Source organism: Vulpes lagopus, chromosome 4, assembly GCF_018345385.1.
Source record: "Vulpes lagopus strain Blue_001 chromosome 4, ASM1834538v1, whole genome shotgun sequence".
In the NCBI taxonomy this organism is placed as follows: domain Eukaryota; kingdom Metazoa; phylum Chordata; class Mammalia; order Carnivora; family Canidae; genus Vulpes; species Vulpes lagopus.
This window is the reverse complement of record NC_054827.1, coordinates 133,723,907-133,742,386: the sequence shown is the minus strand read 5'-3', so window position 1 is coordinate 133,742,386 and position 18,480 is coordinate 133,723,907. Positions and strand designations below refer to the sequence as shown.

The 18,480-nt window shown below is 38.6% G+C and overlaps 1 protein-coding gene across 1 annotated transcript in view; it reads right to left on the bottom strand.

The window, feature by feature from the left end:
• The window catches only part of TMEM156 (transmembrane protein 156), a 46,063-nt gene that overhangs the window by 11,173 nt on the left and 16,410 nt on the right, over positions 1-18,480 (bottom strand). The window contains exons 2-5 of the mRNA XM_041752976.1: positions 12,712-12,981; positions 11,029-11,289; positions 7,839-7,958; positions 6,375-6,458 (exon numbers count right to left, since the gene is read on the bottom strand). Of these exons, the coding sequence (XP_041608910.1) occupies positions 6,375-6,458; positions 7,839-7,958; positions 11,029-11,289; positions 12,712-12,981 (735 nt within the window). The remainder of the gene's footprint in view (positions 1-6,374; positions 6,459-7,838; positions 7,959-11,028; positions 11,290-12,711; positions 12,982-18,480) is intronic.

Here is an 18,480-nt window from a genome sequence, read left to right as displayed (position 1 = left end):
CTTATTAACCTGTTTTGTGGGCTGGATCACACAATGGATCTTTTTTGGTAGGCCGCTATTACAGAAGGCTGAGCCTACAAGCCTGAAGGAAGGCCCTGGACCAAGTAGTCACCTACATGAGGCACTCGTGTTGCCTGGTGGGTGCAGCAGTGAGGCAGCCCCCGCTGGCCTCTCCCCACAGGTTCTCTTTAAAGGTTCAGCAGTGGGTACAACACCTGAACTTCCTTGTGACCTCAGCAAAGCTAGTGTGGCTGCCTTGAAGCTACGTGGAAGAAACTAAAGGTAAGGGTAATTGAGGTAATTAAGGTATATTTTGATGTACTTTGAAAAACAGAAAGCACTACCAACTGTAAAACAGAGTATTTTTTCAAGCATCGTTTTAAGCCCACTCGAGGGGTATTTTTGGAATTGGGTGGGGCCGCATCGGTGCTCAGCAGGATGGCTGACCTTGGAAATGGGGACCTTAGCGCTTCCTTCCTCTCCCCGTACTTTGGGAGATTCAGCTATGACTCTGTGGTGCCAATGGCAATAATGTCTACCCTGGTACCCACAAAGTACCGGCTTTCCTTATAAGAGCTTCCCTAGAAAAGAAGGAATTCACATTAATCCTCCCAGATGACCGTAGTCAAGATGGATGTGGACATTTTCAGATGGTTTGGTGATTCTTAATCAGTTCTCTAATCTGGCTCCAAAAAACCTTCCAGTCTTATTTCTTCTTACTGCTCCAGGAACCCAAAACTTCAGCGTTGCTATGCATCATTCTGACCTTTTTAGCACATAAAAACCTGGGCACTTTGTGCAAGCCCAAGATAGCTACTTGCTTTTTAGGGCTAATAGAACCAATTATGGCAGCTTGAAATAGACTTCCATTATTCAAGGAGCCAACTTTCTACTACATTCAAAGCTCCATCTGTTAACAGTGATCCTAAAACCACTCAGCTGTTCCAAATCTGGCCAGTGTGAAAATCAAATGAGGATGGGAAAGTACATGATTGCAAAATTACCTAGAATTAACGACTAAAGAGAACAGACAGCTGCCAATATTCTGAGCCATTGTCTCAACTCCTAGTTCATTCACACTGTGGATATCCTTGGCACTCCAAGGAATGAAGCTGATGAAGTGCCTTTGTCTAGCTCATGCCAGCCCTCACTTCTGATCTCAGCTATAATTTAGGGGGGATGAGTTTTTGAAGGGTCTTCGTAAGACACCACAGCAGCTGTACTTTCCACATAGTCAATGTAGAACTGTATTTCTCTCACAAATATTTATTGGTACCTACTCTGTGCCCCCATATGCACTATGCTATGAGCTGGGGATGCAGTGATGAATATTATTAGGTAGAGTTCCTAATCTCAAGGAGCTAGGTGGCTCATGGGAACCCTATCAATCAAATAACACAAATATATGGATGCCTGGGTGGCTCAGTGGTTGAGCATCTGCCTTTGGCTCAAGGCGTGAACCCCAGGGTCCTGGGTCCCAGGGTCCTGGGATCAAGTCCCACATCAGGCTTCCTACAGGGGCCTGCCTCCCTTTGCCTATATCTCTGCCTCTCTCTCTCTGTATCTCTCATGAATAAATAAATAAATATCTCTTTTAAAATAACACAAATAAAATAACAGTAGTGACAGCCGGCACAGGGAGAGATGTGTGGTGTTATGAGGGTAAGAAGGGAAACTGACCTAGACTCAGAGGCCCAGTATAATTTCTCTGAGGAAGTGTTTGTGGAGCTGAGATCAGAAGTGAGGGCTGGCATGAGCTAGACAAAGGCAGGGTAAGAGGAGGGGAGATCTGCAAGGAGAGGCAAGGGAGGCAGGATGGTCCTGGCGAGGAGAATCTGCGCAAAGATGGAGAAGAGGTTGGTCTGTATATGTTTTATCATCAGGTCTTCCAGACCTTGCACAAAAGGCCATCACATAAAGGCATCCAATGAATGAACAGAATAAATCATTCTATTTGGCCTGTAGATTCTCCACAGTTAAGAAATTCTTTCAGCATACAGAGTCACCCTCCGCAGTCTGCTCTGTTATCAAGCAGATGGCTTCAACCTTTACTGTTTTATGAACCCAAATCTGTACTCTAAGAGTCATAAATATTATAGTTAAGCAAGTAAAAATTAAATTTCCATGTTATTTTGCTTGGTTGTTGGACATCTGGCATGGGTAATTTATCTTCTCCTCTGCTGGAAATCGAAACGGATTTAGTCTTTATTATGCTGGGCATAAACATGTTGCAAATTATAATTTTACATTGCCATTAGTTATATTTTGGGGTAATACAAATTATAGGGTCATCCACTTACTTTTGGCATTTAGTAATTCTCTTTCACAGTAAAATTCCATTTTGTTTGCTTCATGGTCCCTAAGAACCCACTCACATTAACTGCAAAAAACATTTCACTAAAGCTGAAGTGTTACTTTGAGGGTGACTCACACTGTCACACACAAGCTCCTACAACCTTATACAACGTAGGGAAAAATGTTTCATCTCAGTTTCCAATGTTAAATGTAAAAGAACAAGGTGAGTTTTGATCTGTGACTTGAACCAGCAGGGGTAAACTCCCCAGTGCACCAAAGCCGGTAAGTGCCGTGCCGGAAAGCCCGCTGGACAAAACTGAGTTTGAACCCTGACTGTGCCAGGAACTGGCTGTGGGTCAGTTACTAAAACTCTCTTAGTTCCAGTTTTTCTCATCAGGAAAAAAGTAAGATTCTTGTGAAATAAAATGTGGTCTATGAAAGTTGCTTAGTGAATGTTTATAGTTTAACCAGATTTCCCTTCTCCTAATGCCACAGGGTAGGTGGAGGGGTGGGGGGTGGGGGCGTATAGAATCTCCTTAACCTTGACATCAGCTCTGTGAAAGCGGAGACCATGCTGGGCTGTGCCACGGTATCATCAGTGCTTAGCGTAATGCCTGGCCCTTAGTCAGTGTCCAACAGATTTTGGTTGAATAGTTGAAGGTGAAGAATTTCAAGTTTTAAAGATTTCACCATTTTCAGTGGACATAGAGTGGAGAGATGAAGTGAGCCCCTTCACCAACCCATGCAGCAAGAGTCTGTGGAGGCTCTAATCCTAGAAACCTGGTGTCATAGAAACTTAGTTATTGGCAATCCAACAATGGGGACATCTCTGGGGTGCTCTCAAAGATGCAGGAAGCCAGAGGGGCAGATCGTCCTTCTCCCTGCTTCCTGGCACCCAGAGTACCAATCCGTGGCCTGCACTTAGTCAGGGCTTGCAATCCTGGACAGTGATGCAAAGCTGAATGACCAAAGGATAGGTCTGGAAGCTCCGAGGGAATGTCTAGTGGTGGTGATACCAGCAGAGAGGCATTCTCACCGGACCATTCCCATCATGACTTTCATTGTACTTTTGGCTGCCTGGCCTCCCTTAGCTCCTGTTCATCTTCAATCTCTGAATGCCTAACATTCCCGTTGTTTCTATGGGTTGCCTGCTGGTATTCCAACACGTTTCCTTTCTGCCAAGCCAGCCAAGTTGATTGCTATTGTTTGTATCCGATTATTGGGGTCCTAGTCCCCTGCTCCTGCTCTTGACTCTGGTCTCCCAATGTGATCAACCTTTAAACACTGTTTCTAGGGATATATTTCAAATTTACTTTTGCACAGTTCTCAAAATCTCTTCTTCTAGACAGTTGATATATTCCATGATTCTTTAATATCCTTGGCAATTCTATAGGCTTACATAGTCTTTCCTTTTTTAAGATTTTATTTATTCATGAGAGACACAGAGAGAGGCAGAGACATAGGCAGAGGGAGAAGCAGGCTCCTCACGGGGAACCCCATGCGGGACTCAATCCCAGGACCCCGGGATCACGACCTGAGCAGAAGGCAGATGCTCAACCACTGAGCCACACAGATGCCCCAAGTTACATATTCTTTGATGAAGTTGAATTATGTCTCTTCTGATCACTCTCTCTTTTCACCTTTCTCAAACCCCAAGACTCATTCCTTGCCCATCTGCTCTTTTTCACTCTATACTCCTTTCCTGTTAGGCTTTATGTGACTTAATAAGCTTTTCTGGTGCACACACTAACTACAGTGCCAGATATTATGCTGGAGACAAGGATCCAAAGCTGAAAAAAAGAGAGTCAGTACCTGTGTGAAGGTAACACTCGGCTGAATAAAATGTAGATAAATGCCAAGGCAGGCAACAGAAGCCATCACGCTTCTCAGAACAAGGAAGGAAACATCAGAGGCATATAAAAGCTTGGGATTTGATTCTTTGGGACGTGGCTTTCTGCAGCCAGGAGACGCACGTCTTCTGCCAGTGGTCACTGGACTCCGGGCCGCGCCAGGCACCGTGCAGCGCCAAGGTCAAGGTCATCTCCCTTTATTTCTCTCCCGTCTTTCCAGGGTGTGAGCCCATCTATCTCTGAGTGACAACACTTCCTTTGTAATACATGAACAACTGGAGAGACATTCTGGAACATACAGCCTGAGACAGCAGCAAGCTGCTCCACTGAATGTGACAGTAGTCAACTCCCTTTGAACTGGTTTTTTTGCACTCACATTACTGCTTTGCCAGAAAACCAGGCTGGCACGTTTTTTCCTTCCATTCTCACTGCTGCCTGTAATCCATCATTACAAAGAGAGGCCTTAAAAACGGCACTCGAGGGAGACATTATTTCCTTCCCATTTCTCTCTCAGAAAGAGCAACTTATAATAGGAGGGGGGGAAATGGCATTCAGGTTAAAGGATTATAAATAACAAGAAAGAATCTGCTTCTTCCTGCCCCACCCCTCCTTAAGATGCTAAGCCTCAAAAGGACTCTTGATTTTTTTTTTTTTTTAAAGTCTTTCCCCTCTTGGCTTGCTCGAAACATTAATATTATATACCTGGTGATAAAGCTCGAGGATTTTTAGTGAGAGCTGTTAAAGGGAGCGGATGGCCAAGACCGTTTCCTCTGCTGAATTAAAATCAAAGGCTCATAAAAACAACTTGTGAGGTTAGCCTTGTGGTTAGCTAGTACTTTAAATTTGTGATCCCCCTGATGATATGAATTGACAGGGGGACTATTGCCTTTTTCTCAGACGAAGCTGCAGTGCTCAAAATTATGATTCAAAAAGAAGCAGGACCAGGATTCCTGAGGCCACAGAAAAAGCTCAACAGAACAAGGTTATAACGGTGCGTGAATGTCAAGGCCTGGGTCCAGCCACAGAGAGGAGAACAAGAGGAATGGCATTTTTTTTTCCCCCTATAAAGGTGAATTTGGGCATTTGAAACAACCTGCTGATTTTCATTTCATTAATCAAACAGAACTGTCACTGAGCACACAACACTTCCATCAATGGTCCCCACATTTAGCTGGTATCAAATGACTACTTAGCTACTGCCTATTATCAGCCACAGGCGAATACTTACTGCTAATGCTGAGAACAGAAAGTCTGATTTTTTTGTTTTAATTGAGTTCTCTAGGAACATTCCATCTGATTTTTCCTCCAGCTCAGGGTTGCTGAGTCGCTGCTAATTTAAATAGGTGAGAAAAGCCTCGGGAGCAGAGTTTCCAGTGAAATGCTATGCACATGTGTATGTGGCTGCAGATGCAGCTGTGGGGCGTGGGGGGTGGGGACTGGGCTTTGTTCACTTTCCTTTCATTTTTGGAAACCATTCATACACCCGACCTGAAGCCTCCTTATCTGACTTCTCAAAGTGTGAAGACGACTGCTCACTGGCTGTACACAAGGAGCTGGAGAAATTATCACTCATCATGCTGCGGTTTTTCAAAGAGCTGAGGATATGATGTCTCCCTGATGAAGAAGAGGACTTTGCTCGCGTCACATTCTCCCTCTCTCCCTTTTTAATAGGATGTGACAGCTTGAATTCCGAAGGAGGCTTCGCAATTAGGAGATGGAACCACAGCGTCTGTGCTAACAGCTCCCTTCGCTGCTCTAATTAGGGTTCCCCCTTCCATTCCTCTTTCTCGGGAGAGGACAGGGGACTTTTTAATTGGGGCTATTAGAAGTTCTCTTTACACAATGACACCCTTTGCTAAGTGAAAGCTCCAGCAAAAGCCATGCCCACTCTGCAATTACCTCTTGCAATTCTGAAGAATAATGGTATCTTGTCTCATTTAAAAATAAATCTGAGGCTTCTTCCTTATTGCTTTCTCTCCTCTGCCCACTCACATGAATTTCTTCTTGCCAATTAGGCAAACTTTCCATTATTTAAGGAGCTAGTTTTGATCATAACTGTCCCCTGATAATGAGACATATTAAACTCGATTTCATTTGCCCGCAGCTCCTTTCTTCCAGATACAAGGCTAATTTAAAGGAGCTCAGATCATTCGATCGTGGGTCTATAGTAAAATGGTGAAGCACTGGGATTTTCAAATCCATGCTCTGCTGGCAGGCCACAAAACTCACCTGAAATAACCTGCACGTGCAGTGTTCGCAGTTTCTCAGAATCCTGTCCTCGTAAGAGAGCAGATGTAGGTTTGTATTTATGACCTAGTCCAAGAAAAGAAATTAAATATTTAAATGAAAAACAAGCACATTCTTAATATACATTCCCCATGTTGATTCAAAAGGTTACTGAGGAAAATGGGCCATTTACAATAGAGCCAGGAGTAACAAGACATTAAGGGCTTTCCTCATTAAGTGGTTTTCCATGAGCAAACACAGGTTCTTTCTAAAACAAGTGGTTTCTCCACGACCGCCAGTGCCATCATGCCATCACCTCTAATGAAAAGCACCAGGTCTTATGTACAGAATATTATATTATTTACATTATTATATATACATAGATATTTACAGAATATTTAATGCATATTTAATATTTAATTATTTTAATGCCCTAAATGGCGAGACATGTTTCATTACTTCATACACTTGGATTTGTGAGGCAAGCCTTCAAAAGCCACTAAGCCCGTCATTTGTGTGGATGTTTATAGGGATGTTCACTCCTCACTATTGGTTCCTTTCTAGACATTTTCTCTATCTGGCTTCTCTCTTTCCTGATATGCAGTTATATGGCAAAATAGATCAAGAAACTCAAAACTATGCACTAAGGTATCAAGGACAATGATTTGAAACTGCTCTCAGAAATATCTGCAACAGGGGCACCTAGGTGGCTCAGTCAATTACACATCTGACTCTTGATTTGGGCTGAGGTCATGATTTCGGGGTCGTAAGATCGAGCCCCATGTGGGGCTTTGTGCTGGGTGTGGAGCCTGCTTAGGATTCTCTCTCTTTCTCTACCTCTCCCCATCCCTCAGGCCTGATATTCAAGCAGTATATGCATGGGTACTTACTAGTAGTGTCAGTATATGCATAGGTACACACGAGAAGGGTTGGTATATGTGTGCGGGTACACACCACTAGGGTGACCTGAGTAGTTTACAGTCAGTGTCCATCCTGATAGGTGGATGCCTGTGTCATGCTAGTTAAAAATTTTAGTATCATCCCTATTGCCTGATTCCAATGACACATTATACCTCTGCCCAGCCAAAACTCTACTGACACCCTTATACTTATTAAAGATCCATTCCCATTCACCCTCATCACCTAGAGCCACTCTGTTTAAGATCTCCAATTCTGAAATTCTTTATCACCACTCCTTATTCTTCTACCTGTCTTCTGTCTTCATGTTCATTAAGCGTCTGCTCAGCCTTCCCCCCTATTTGCTTGTCTAAGTAGAGAAAGACGCACAAAGCTCCTTGAGTGCCAATACTGTGTCTTACTTATGCTTATATTCCTTAGGTTACCTAGAACTGCCACTTATAGTAGGTGCTCAATAAGTGATAAATTGAACCTTAAAAAGAATGTAAATCTATAAATAAGACCCTAAATGGATTGTCCCAAACAATGGATTTATCCCTCAATACTTACTCTGCCATTTCCACATTCTTCTGTGGCTTTCAAGTATTTTATGGATAGTGAGGATGAGAAAAAATATAATAACGACTAGAACTAAAACATACCAAGTCATCTTCATGGAACAAGTGAAATCTACAAAGAAAAAAAGTACTATTAAAATACAATAAAAACACACGCACACACACAAAAAAAATACAATAAAATGATGCAACAGAGAGAGGCCTTATGGTGGAGTAGTTGTGTTCTACTACATATTCTGGCCTTAACTGAAACACTGAATATATGATCATCTCTGTTATAGGGTCATTTGCTATCTTTATTTCTTCTCTGATATGTCAAATGATTGTATTAAGTGAAGAAATTTGACCAGAGAGCTTCCAGGGATCCCTCTAATTCCGAAATTGTAGGATTAATTTCCATTACAGATTATTTATGTTGGTGATAGTTTCCTTGGGGTTGCTATCACAAAGCTAAGACTACAACAAGCTGAGTCCCAGAGTCAAGGCCATTTGTAATTATGGCCCTCAAAGTGACAAAGATATAGTGAGTGTAAGAAAGATGTAGAGGAAAGAAAAATACAGAGAAAAGGTTGGACTGAGCATATGAGAAGCCAAGGCACATGAATAATCAGAACCCCCCTTCTGCATGGACTCTCTGCAATGATCAGAGCAGGTGCACACATTAATTAAACATGCCGTTACCCTAAGTAAAAACTCGTTCATTCAAATGACAGTGAGGCACACGGGAAGGATAGTCCCCATCCAACAATAGCTTAGCACCATCTCCTCTGGTCTCATAAAGATACACTGGCCAGTGGACCTAGGAATCAGTGACATAATGAAAGGTGACCTCGCCATGTCGAAGATATAACTGTCTACTGTCTTCCCAAGCCACCCTATGTACCCTCTTTCTTGAACACAAAACACAACACTTGCTTCAAAGTTACCAGGATATATAACTTGTTTATCCCCTTGGATGATTGTCCTTGTGGGGTTCACTATTTGGTTACCCCTTTCACAGGACCTACCCCCATGAGCAGATGTACATTATATAGCCATCCAACATTTATTTAGAAAAGAGGCTAAATGCTAAAAAGGTAAACGTTGACTGGGATGGCATCTCTCAGTGTCCCCCAAATCATCCCATGCTATTCAACTGCAAACTTGCATTCCTTGCTCAGCAAATTAAAAGCCTGCAGTTAATTGGAATAGAAGCCTTACAGTGCCAGCAAGAGCCATGGTGGGCCAATGCTCAAAGTGTTGTTGGGCACTGATCAATCTATGAAAAAAGAATGACACATTCACCAACTTTATCTAGCAATAGCAGAATGTGTGCAACTGGGGCCAGGCCAGCCTGTACAGCCATCAAAGCACTGATGCAAATGCAGAAGAGTGTCTCTCCCACATCCCATGCTGCCTACCTATCCCCCATCCCAGCAGTCATCTTGGAGAGAAACAAGGGGGAACAGACAGGAATCTGAAAAAAAAATCTGAAGAGAGAATTTAAATTATTGTTTCAGAGTAAATTTACCAAATTGGACTAAATTTACTTTCACCTGCTGGGGGATAGGGCTTTTAAGGGAGATCAAATTAGTCTCTGCACAGCAGAGTAAAATACACATAAATGTTATATCTTCTACATGTGGCAAATAGATATACTTTTTCCAGAATACAAGACTATATGTTTGTTTATACTGTTATCTTTCTGAATTATGTTAACTACTATTTCACTTTGACTAGCATTTATGGATTTTTTCATTAACACAGAAAATTCTCTTGAAATCATAATTATAGAAATGCTTATTTTTACTTCATGTTTTAGAAAACATAAAAAAGCAATTCGATGGATACATGGAAATAAATATGATTTTTAATATTTGTAATCTAAACCTCTTTATCTTTCACTTTTCATCATTGTCACCATCTCTTTGCAGTCCTTCCAAACCCTACCTTCTAACCTCACTCCTAAACCCAAGAGAATTGACCTCTGTTCAGATCATCTCAGATCCTCCCCGTATCTTACACACATACACACACCTTGAAATAACCCCTAATTGCAGATGCTGTACGGCCCTGCAGACTAACTCACAAAAGAAATTCCTTTGAAGCCTTATATTTTACTTTAAAAATGCATACATATTACATAGTTTATTTGCTTGAAAATATATATAATATTTTTTAAATAATTACCTCTATAGGAGGACACTTGATGGGATGAGTACTGGGTGTTATACTATATGTTGGCAAATTGAATTTAAATAAAATATTTTTAAAAATAAAAATAAAAGAATTACTTCTAAAAAATTAAAGCTTTTAAAAAAGCACTCTAAGGCAATATGAAAGGCTTTCATATGTCTGGAGTATCAAAAAGCTCAGCAACTTACTCTACCATAGCTTCTGTTACACTGGACACACTTCCTGAATTGTTTGACATTCATCTACTTTTGCGTCCCTAATGCTAGCACATTGCTTGCCATACAGTAGGCACTTATTAAATGGTTATATCATAAAATAGTCTTCAAAAATAGATTTTATAGGTAAAGTGGGGCATACTGCTTAGTGGAAAGGATCAATTATGGTAATTCCGAATAGGGTGCCTAGGAAGCTAATAAGCTTTAGAAGTAAGATATGTGTGATGTTTATCTTTTGGGCTACTCCCTTTCCCTCAGAGCTATCCAGTGACCCAAAATGCCTCATCTGCACACTGCCTATCTCTATGGCTTTACATCAAAAATCTTTATTTAGTCCTGGTTCTCAACTCTAGAAGACATAAGTCTATCCAGAGTAAAATTTTAATAGCCCATCCCAAGGTACATGGATATTTACATTTAAAAATAAATTTCACCAAAAATAAATAAATAAATTTCACCCTTTAATACTCTGTGACACTATGAAGGTGTCATAGTGTTACTTCAAGCACAGCTAATAAGCATGTCCAAAGTTTACTCTGAGGTCTTGCTAGTGCCCCTCAAATCACAACCCACAGATGCCTTCTCTGTTTCTCAGTACAGGTCTAGCTGTACTCAGGAAAAGCAAATTTTGAAAGAAAAAATGTAAACAGGTAAAAGGACTAGCTTCTTTCTAGTCATATTCATCAACAAAGTCTTCAACTATTTAACTTTTAATGAAGTTAATGTGTTAGTTAAGCTTTATTTGATTTTGTATCCAATTCTCTTTTCCCTCTAACTTCCTTAAGTACTTACTTTTGACATCCATTTCTAGGTACAAAGAAATGTATGTACAATTGTTCAGGATTTCCATAGTCCTACAAGTATAGTTCCTAGACTTTTCCTTGGGTGGATCTTCCTCCATGATTGCTAACCTTCTCGTGTGGGTTTTTAGATTACAAGTAATGTTATATTCTTCCAAGGGATCAAATGTAGGAGCTGCAGTGAAGTTAAAATGTCGACAGGGTGAATGAAAATCATTTGCCTTCACTTCTGTTGATCCTTTCATGGTAAGAACTAGAAAGAGATTAAGAAAATATTATTTGCAAAATAGTAATGCATATTAAGAAGACACACACCACTCAAAACTAAATACCATCTTTCCTCTACAGATAAAGTAGTGTTTACATTTTTTTTTTAATTGTGAAAACCAGGTCACAGTAGGGTTGAAATAGAATTGGAGTATCTCAACAAAATAGAGACCTTTCTCTGAGGACTTGTGGGACAGATTATAATGTTCCAAGCCAGAAATGTCCCCATTATGCCCATTCTGAATCCCTGGCCAACCAGAGAAGAAGGAGAAGGGAGACAGAGGGAAAGAAAAGGAAGACAAGGAAAGGAAGAGAAAGAATAAAATGATTGCCATTGTGTCAAGACACTGAGTTTCCAGGTGGTATGTTATACACCCATACCAACAGGCATAACTTATCAATGCAGGTCTCACATTTCACTTCAGAGAAGTAGCATCTGTGAGTTACCAACCCTCAAAACACTTCCCAGTTCTCTCTCAGCATAAAGGTTTATCACCTCAGCTTACTCTCTGGTGAATTTGACCCAGAACCGTGCAATAGTTACAGCACTACATGAGCAAGAACTCAGAAGAAGATCTTTTGTATTTTATCCAAATTCCATGCCAAGAAATCTCATTCCCATCCTGAAAGAATGAGGAAAGATGCCAATATGGAGTGATACAGAGGGCAATTTCACTGAATAGGGTATAAATAATAAATTTGATGCTTGGGCCTGAGGCCACAAGTATATTTTATGACTACAAATGAGTCATTTAATTTCTCAATGATGAAAGCTGATTTAATTTAATTAAATAACATATATTGATCTCAAAATAGATGCAAGATTCAGTTAGACATTACACATAATACATGGTTATTCTTTCGTTTGTTTATTCATTAAAGAAATATTTATTGAGTGCCTAATGGCAGGCATTATTCTAAGATCTAGATATATCATGAATAAAGACAAAGTCCCTAACATCAAGTGGCTCACTGGACAGTTAGACAAGTAAAAAGACAATTCATACACAGTGGATAAATGTTAGGCAGGAGAAGGTACAAATGTATCAAGGATTCAATGACCTCTTAGGAAATCAAAGTTTGATTTTACTTGAGAGCCTACAGGTTTACTTAGAATTTTTTTTTTCAATTAAAAAAATGCAATACCTCTGAAGAGAGCATGCTAAATAATCTTTTAACCATCAAACATACATAAATTATGGTGGCATTTTGATATCTTTTAAAAGTAGATATTTTGTTTTAGATAAACTAAACCAAGAACGAGTAATATCCCAAAGCCCTGCAAGTCACTCATCAAAAGCCACACTGCTGAGTGTTCTGATACTATTGGATTTAAAATTATAATATATCATTATTTTTTTAACAGACTAAGGTAATTTATTCTTGATAAATTCTATTATCATTTTACCTTTTGATGTTCGTTCCTGAGAAATAAAATCCATGTTCTTTTTGGACTTACAAGCCAAACACGGAGAGCACATTTTGAATTCACCTGTGATGCCTTGGCAAATTCTGGTGAAGTTTTGAAAGTTGGAGTGATTTAGAAAGATTCCCATAATAGTCTGAGTTTCTCTTACTGGTTTCAGAAAAGTCACAAAAGAAAAATTTAAAGAGGGGACTGAATAATTGAAATTAGGTTGTAAACATACTTCCAGACATGATAGCTCCAATATATTTCCTATAAAAGAAAAAAAATTGTTTACTATGAAATGAAATACTGAGGTTTTGTCATTCAAATAAATACACAATAAGCTCCCAGTTTTTCTTAGATGGATACAGTATATTTCAGTTTGTCAGTGATATGACTTTGTTTTTACATGAATTAACAATATCTACTTCACTTAAATATTTCCTTTTAAAATATGTAAATATTCCCTATTAATTTTCAGAGACAAGAAAGAGATATTCTTATAAACCCTAACATTTTGGGATCCCTGGGTGGCGCAGTGGTTTGGCGCTTGCCCTTGGCCCAGGGCGCGATCCTGGAGACCCGGGATCGAATCCCACATCAGGCTCCCGGTGCATGGAGCCTGCTTCTCCCTCTCCCTCTCCCTCTGCCTATGTCTCTGCCTCTCTCTCTCTCTCTCTCTGTGACTATCATAAATAAATTTAAAAAAAAAATTAAACCCTAACATTTTAACCATTCTCTCCTAGGAAAGCTCTAGAAGCCAAAAGTTCAACATCAATTTAACTGGTGTGAAATCTCGGTGTTTGCATTGACCATCATTCCTTTTTAAAGCTCCAGGGAAGGTTCTGTTCTTTGTTCCTCTTCCAACTTTTGCTGGATGTTGGCATTCCTTGGCTTGTGGCCACATCCCTCCCGTCTCTGACTTTCTGGTCAGAAGAAAAGGTTGCCTTTTCCTCTGTATCTCTGTCTTCTACTCTTCTGTGTCATATCCCTCTGCTTCTCTCTTATAAGCATCTTATATGGGACACTTATGATGGGATATAGTTTCACCTGGATAATGCAGGATTATCTCCGTATCTCAAGATCCTGAAGTTAATCACATCTGTGGAAATCTTTTTTTCCTCATAAGGTAACATGTACAAGTCCCAGGCATTAGCACATGATATCTTTGGGTAGCCATTATTCAACCTACCTGAACCTCCAAAGATGAAATGTAACAAGATGACATCATAATTTTTATTTTTGTCTGAAGGCAAACATCAGATATGGAAATGATGATACAGAAGAAAGAGCACTGTATTCAAAATATAATACAAGGACTCCAGTCATTAGGCAAGATACTTGGACAATTAATCTCCATAAGTCTTGTTTTCTCATTAGCAAAATAGAGGAAAGTAACTATAGATCCCACTAACGTCATAGGCTTATAGTAGCTTCAAGTGTATGGTACATATGAAAACATTTTTGAAATTTGCACAAATGTGTATTGTTTAAAATTCAAACCTATCTCTATAGTCAGTTGGTTAAGCAACTGACTCTTGGTTTTGGCTCAGGTCATGATCTCATGGTCATGGGATCAAGCCCCACCTTGGGCTCCAGCCCCACATTGGGCTCCATGCTGAGTGTAGAGTCTGCTTGAAGATTCTCTCCCTCTGCCCTCCCCCCACTCATGTATGTGCACTCTCTCTCTAAAATAAGTAAATAAATCTTTTTACAAAAGATTTTATGTATTTATTCATGAGAGACACACAAAGAGAGGAAGAGACATAGGCAAAGGGAGAAGCAGGCTCCATGAAGGGAGCCTGATGTGGGTCTTGATCCCAGGACCCCTGGATTACCACCTAAGCAGAAGGCAGATGCTCAACCACTGAGCCACCCAGGTGCCCCAGTAAATAAATCTTTTTTAGAAAATTCAAACCTATATTCCAAAGTGAAAATTGAAAATTCAACCTTCATTTAGAGTAGGATTATCTGTGATCCAATTCACACAAGTAATTAAAGCTCACTGTATAAAAATCCAGAATCCCTATTTGTCAGTGATGATCATTTAAGGAATAGGAAACCTCTCTCTCAGGTATTCCTAGTCTGACAATCATTTGCTAGTATGAGAAAATAACTCACATGCTCAATTGTACCTTTATGTGGCTTTCTTTACCATTTCATGTCTAATCATATAGGGCAAAATAATTTTTTAAATTTTTTCTAAGTAATGTGGAGCACAATGAAAGTATCACATTAGTTCTTACAATGATTACTGCTAGTCATACAACTTGGTTCAATCTTAAGAGTAAACCAGGCTATTGATTGGTATTAAGGAATTTTTTATTTGTGGAATTTGTACTCTAATAGTAATTCCTTAAGTATCTCATTACGATTATATTTTTATTATTTAATAAAATGAGAAGCTTATTACCAGCCCTCTACATTTGAAGTTGTTTCTGTAATAATTCACATGTGATTTCCAGCTACAAACACGTTTCATACTTGAGTTGCTGTAAAGGTTTTTTTGGGGGAGAAGATGGTATTTTACTCAAATTCACAATTTTATGTCTTAATATATTTATAAACAAAGTAGATAAACAAAGATCAAATTGTAACTAATTTTTTAAACAATTGTCTTCAGTAATAATATCCCAGGAAAGAGACAGAAATGTACCATCTGATGGAACTCTATAACCTATGGGGTTTTTTTATACTACCAAAATACATAAAAACATTTCTTGCATGTTTCTATTTTACTCACTGGGATTTTTCATCTTACAAAATTTTCCACTTCTTGAACTTGTACGCCTAAGATACAACCAAAATAGAGAAATTTCTACTGTCTATATTATAGTCCTCTTACCCAATAAGTGACCACCCAGGCTTTCTAGAATTAATGACATATTTTTGACTTTGAGGTCATTTTATGATGGTTTTTAAACCCTAGTTTTAAATTATTCAGTTGGAAAGGAAATAAATAGAAGATATATATCCTTCCCTGGCATAATTTTAAGAAATAATGAATTCTATTCAATCATTTTTGTTATCAGGTGGACTATATTCTCATCTCCATAAACAAGGATATATGAATTTAATTACTGCCATTAATATGGAGTCAGACATCCAGCTTCTTACTCCCATAGAAAGAAATGCATTCCAGAATTATTCCAGTACTATGACTGCAATCTCTAAGCATAGTATACAGAATAGTAAATAGAATTAGGAAAATATATTACAGTATAGGACAAATGCTCAAGTCAATCTTTTTTTTCTTAAGGAAACCTGACAGTAAGGCTAAAGAAATATCAAATATGTTTTCCTTTTAATTTTTTGTTATAAAACTTTATCATATATAAGCATATGTAAAATGTTGGTGCCAGTTAAAGAATAACAAAGATAAACGCCATGCATCTATCATGAAGATTAAGGATATCAATATTACCAATATCTTTGAAAAACACTATCCATTCCCATCCCTACATAATCCTTTCACAGAGGTTAACCACTATCATGAATTTTGTGTTTATCACTCCTTTGCTTTATCTCAGAGCCTTTCCAAAATGTATATATTCCTAAATAACATTGTTTCATTTAGCATATTTTAGACATGTGTGTGTGTATATATATAAGTATATATATAAATATATATATATATATATATGGAATAGACTTTATGTATTCATCCATGACTTGCCTTTTTAAATAAGTTTTAGTCATGTTGCTCCATATAGCTATGGTTAATTTAATTGTCTGTTGTGTTCTTTTGAATGAATATACCATAATTTATTCATTCTTCTGAGAGTAAACATTTGGGTTGTTTCTATTTTTGCTGTTATGAATAACGCTGCTATGAACCATAGCCCTCATATATTGCTAGTGGGAATGTAAAATAGTGCAACCACTTTGGAAAACAGAATTACATCTCTTATATGTTAAATATATACTTATTTTTTGACCCAATAATTCTACTCCTAGGAATTTACACAAGAAAAATAAAAATACCTGCACATGAATTTTCATGGCAGCTCTTTTATTTGTAATAGCCAAGAACTGGAAACAATCTAAAAGCCCAACAACTCAACAAAAAATAAATAAATAAATAAAATAAAAGCCCAACAACTAGTGAATTATTAAAGCGATTCCTGACATATCTATATAATAGAATACTACTCAGCAACAAAAAGCAAGAAAACACTGATACAAACAACAACGTGTACACAACGAATCTGAAGTGTATTATGCCAAGAAAAAGAAGCAAGACACAAGTGATTACATACATAGTTCATTATTACATTTATATGATATCCTGGGAAATGAAAAAGTATATTGACAGTGGGAGAAGGGTTTTTCTGCAGAGGAGAAAGAGGGATGTTTGGGGGATATTGGAAAGTTTTTATCTTGATAGTAGTGCTAGTTACATTGGTGTAAACATTTGTCAAACTTTATACACTTAAAATGAGAACATTTTATTATATGTAAATTTTATCTCAAATTTTATTTTTGAATAATGCTGCTATGAATATTCATGAATGTATCTGCTGGTACAAAAATACAGGAGTTCCTCTAGTATACATACTGAGTAAAATTGCTGGGTATTCAGTATGCACATCTTTGATTTTTTTAGAAAATGTCAATTCGTTATATGAAGTGATTGTATCAATTAATACTCTTACATGCAATGTATAAAAGCTCCCTCTGACATACATATTGGTCAAGGCTTTTCAAGTTTTGCCAATTTAGTCAGTGTTAAATAGAATCTTACGATGGTTTAAAAGTGTATTTTCTTTCATTTTTTCTACTTCTCCATTTTTTTCTGTTTTTGTTTTTTCTTTTTATTTTTTTTTAAAGATTTTATTTATTTGAGAGAGAGTGACAGAGGGAGAGAGAGCACAGAGGTAGAGAGAGAAGCAAACTCCCTGCTGAGCAGAGAAGCCAATGCAGGGCTTGATCCCAGGACCCAAGATCATGACCTGAGGGGAAGGCAGCTGCTTAACCTATTAAACCACCCAGGTGCCCCTGTTTGTCTTTTTCTTATTACTATTTAGGAGTTCCTTAATTTTTTTGTTTAAAATTTTAAGTTCTTTATTTAATATTTTAAATTTTTTTATTTCTTCATTTATTTGACAGAGACAGTACACCCGTGTGTGTGCAAGAAGGGGGAGAGGTAGAAGGGGAGGGAGACAGAAAAGGAGAGAATCTCAAGCAGGCTCCATGCTGAGCACAGAGGCTGACGCAGAGGAGCTCGATGTGGGACTCAATCCCAGGACCCCGGGATCATGCCCTGAGCCAAAGACAGATGCTCAATCATTGAGCCACCCAGGTGCCCTGAGAGAGAGAATCTTAATCAGGCTCCACACCCAGCCTGCAGCCCAACTCAGGGCTCTATCTCATGACCCTGAGACAGTGACCCAAGCTGAAATCAAGAGTCAGACACTTAGCTGACTGAGCCACCCAGATGTCCCCATGTATGTTCCTCATCTATCTGAAATTGGTTCAGTGTGGAAAGCCACATTAGTATTTCCACATGTGATAAGCAATTGCACTAGCATTTATTAGGTTGTCTATCTTTTCCTCACTACCTATAAAGTGCCTCTACCATATAACAATTATCCATAGACATATGAGTGTGTTTCTGGGATCTGAATTTTGTTCTATATTCCATTGTTCTATCTTGGCAAAGATATTATACTTATTTAATTACGTTTTCTTTGTAAAAGCTTTTATATCTGATAGGAAAAGTCCCCTCGTTCATCTCCTTGAAGAGTGTTTTACCTATCCTTGGCCCTT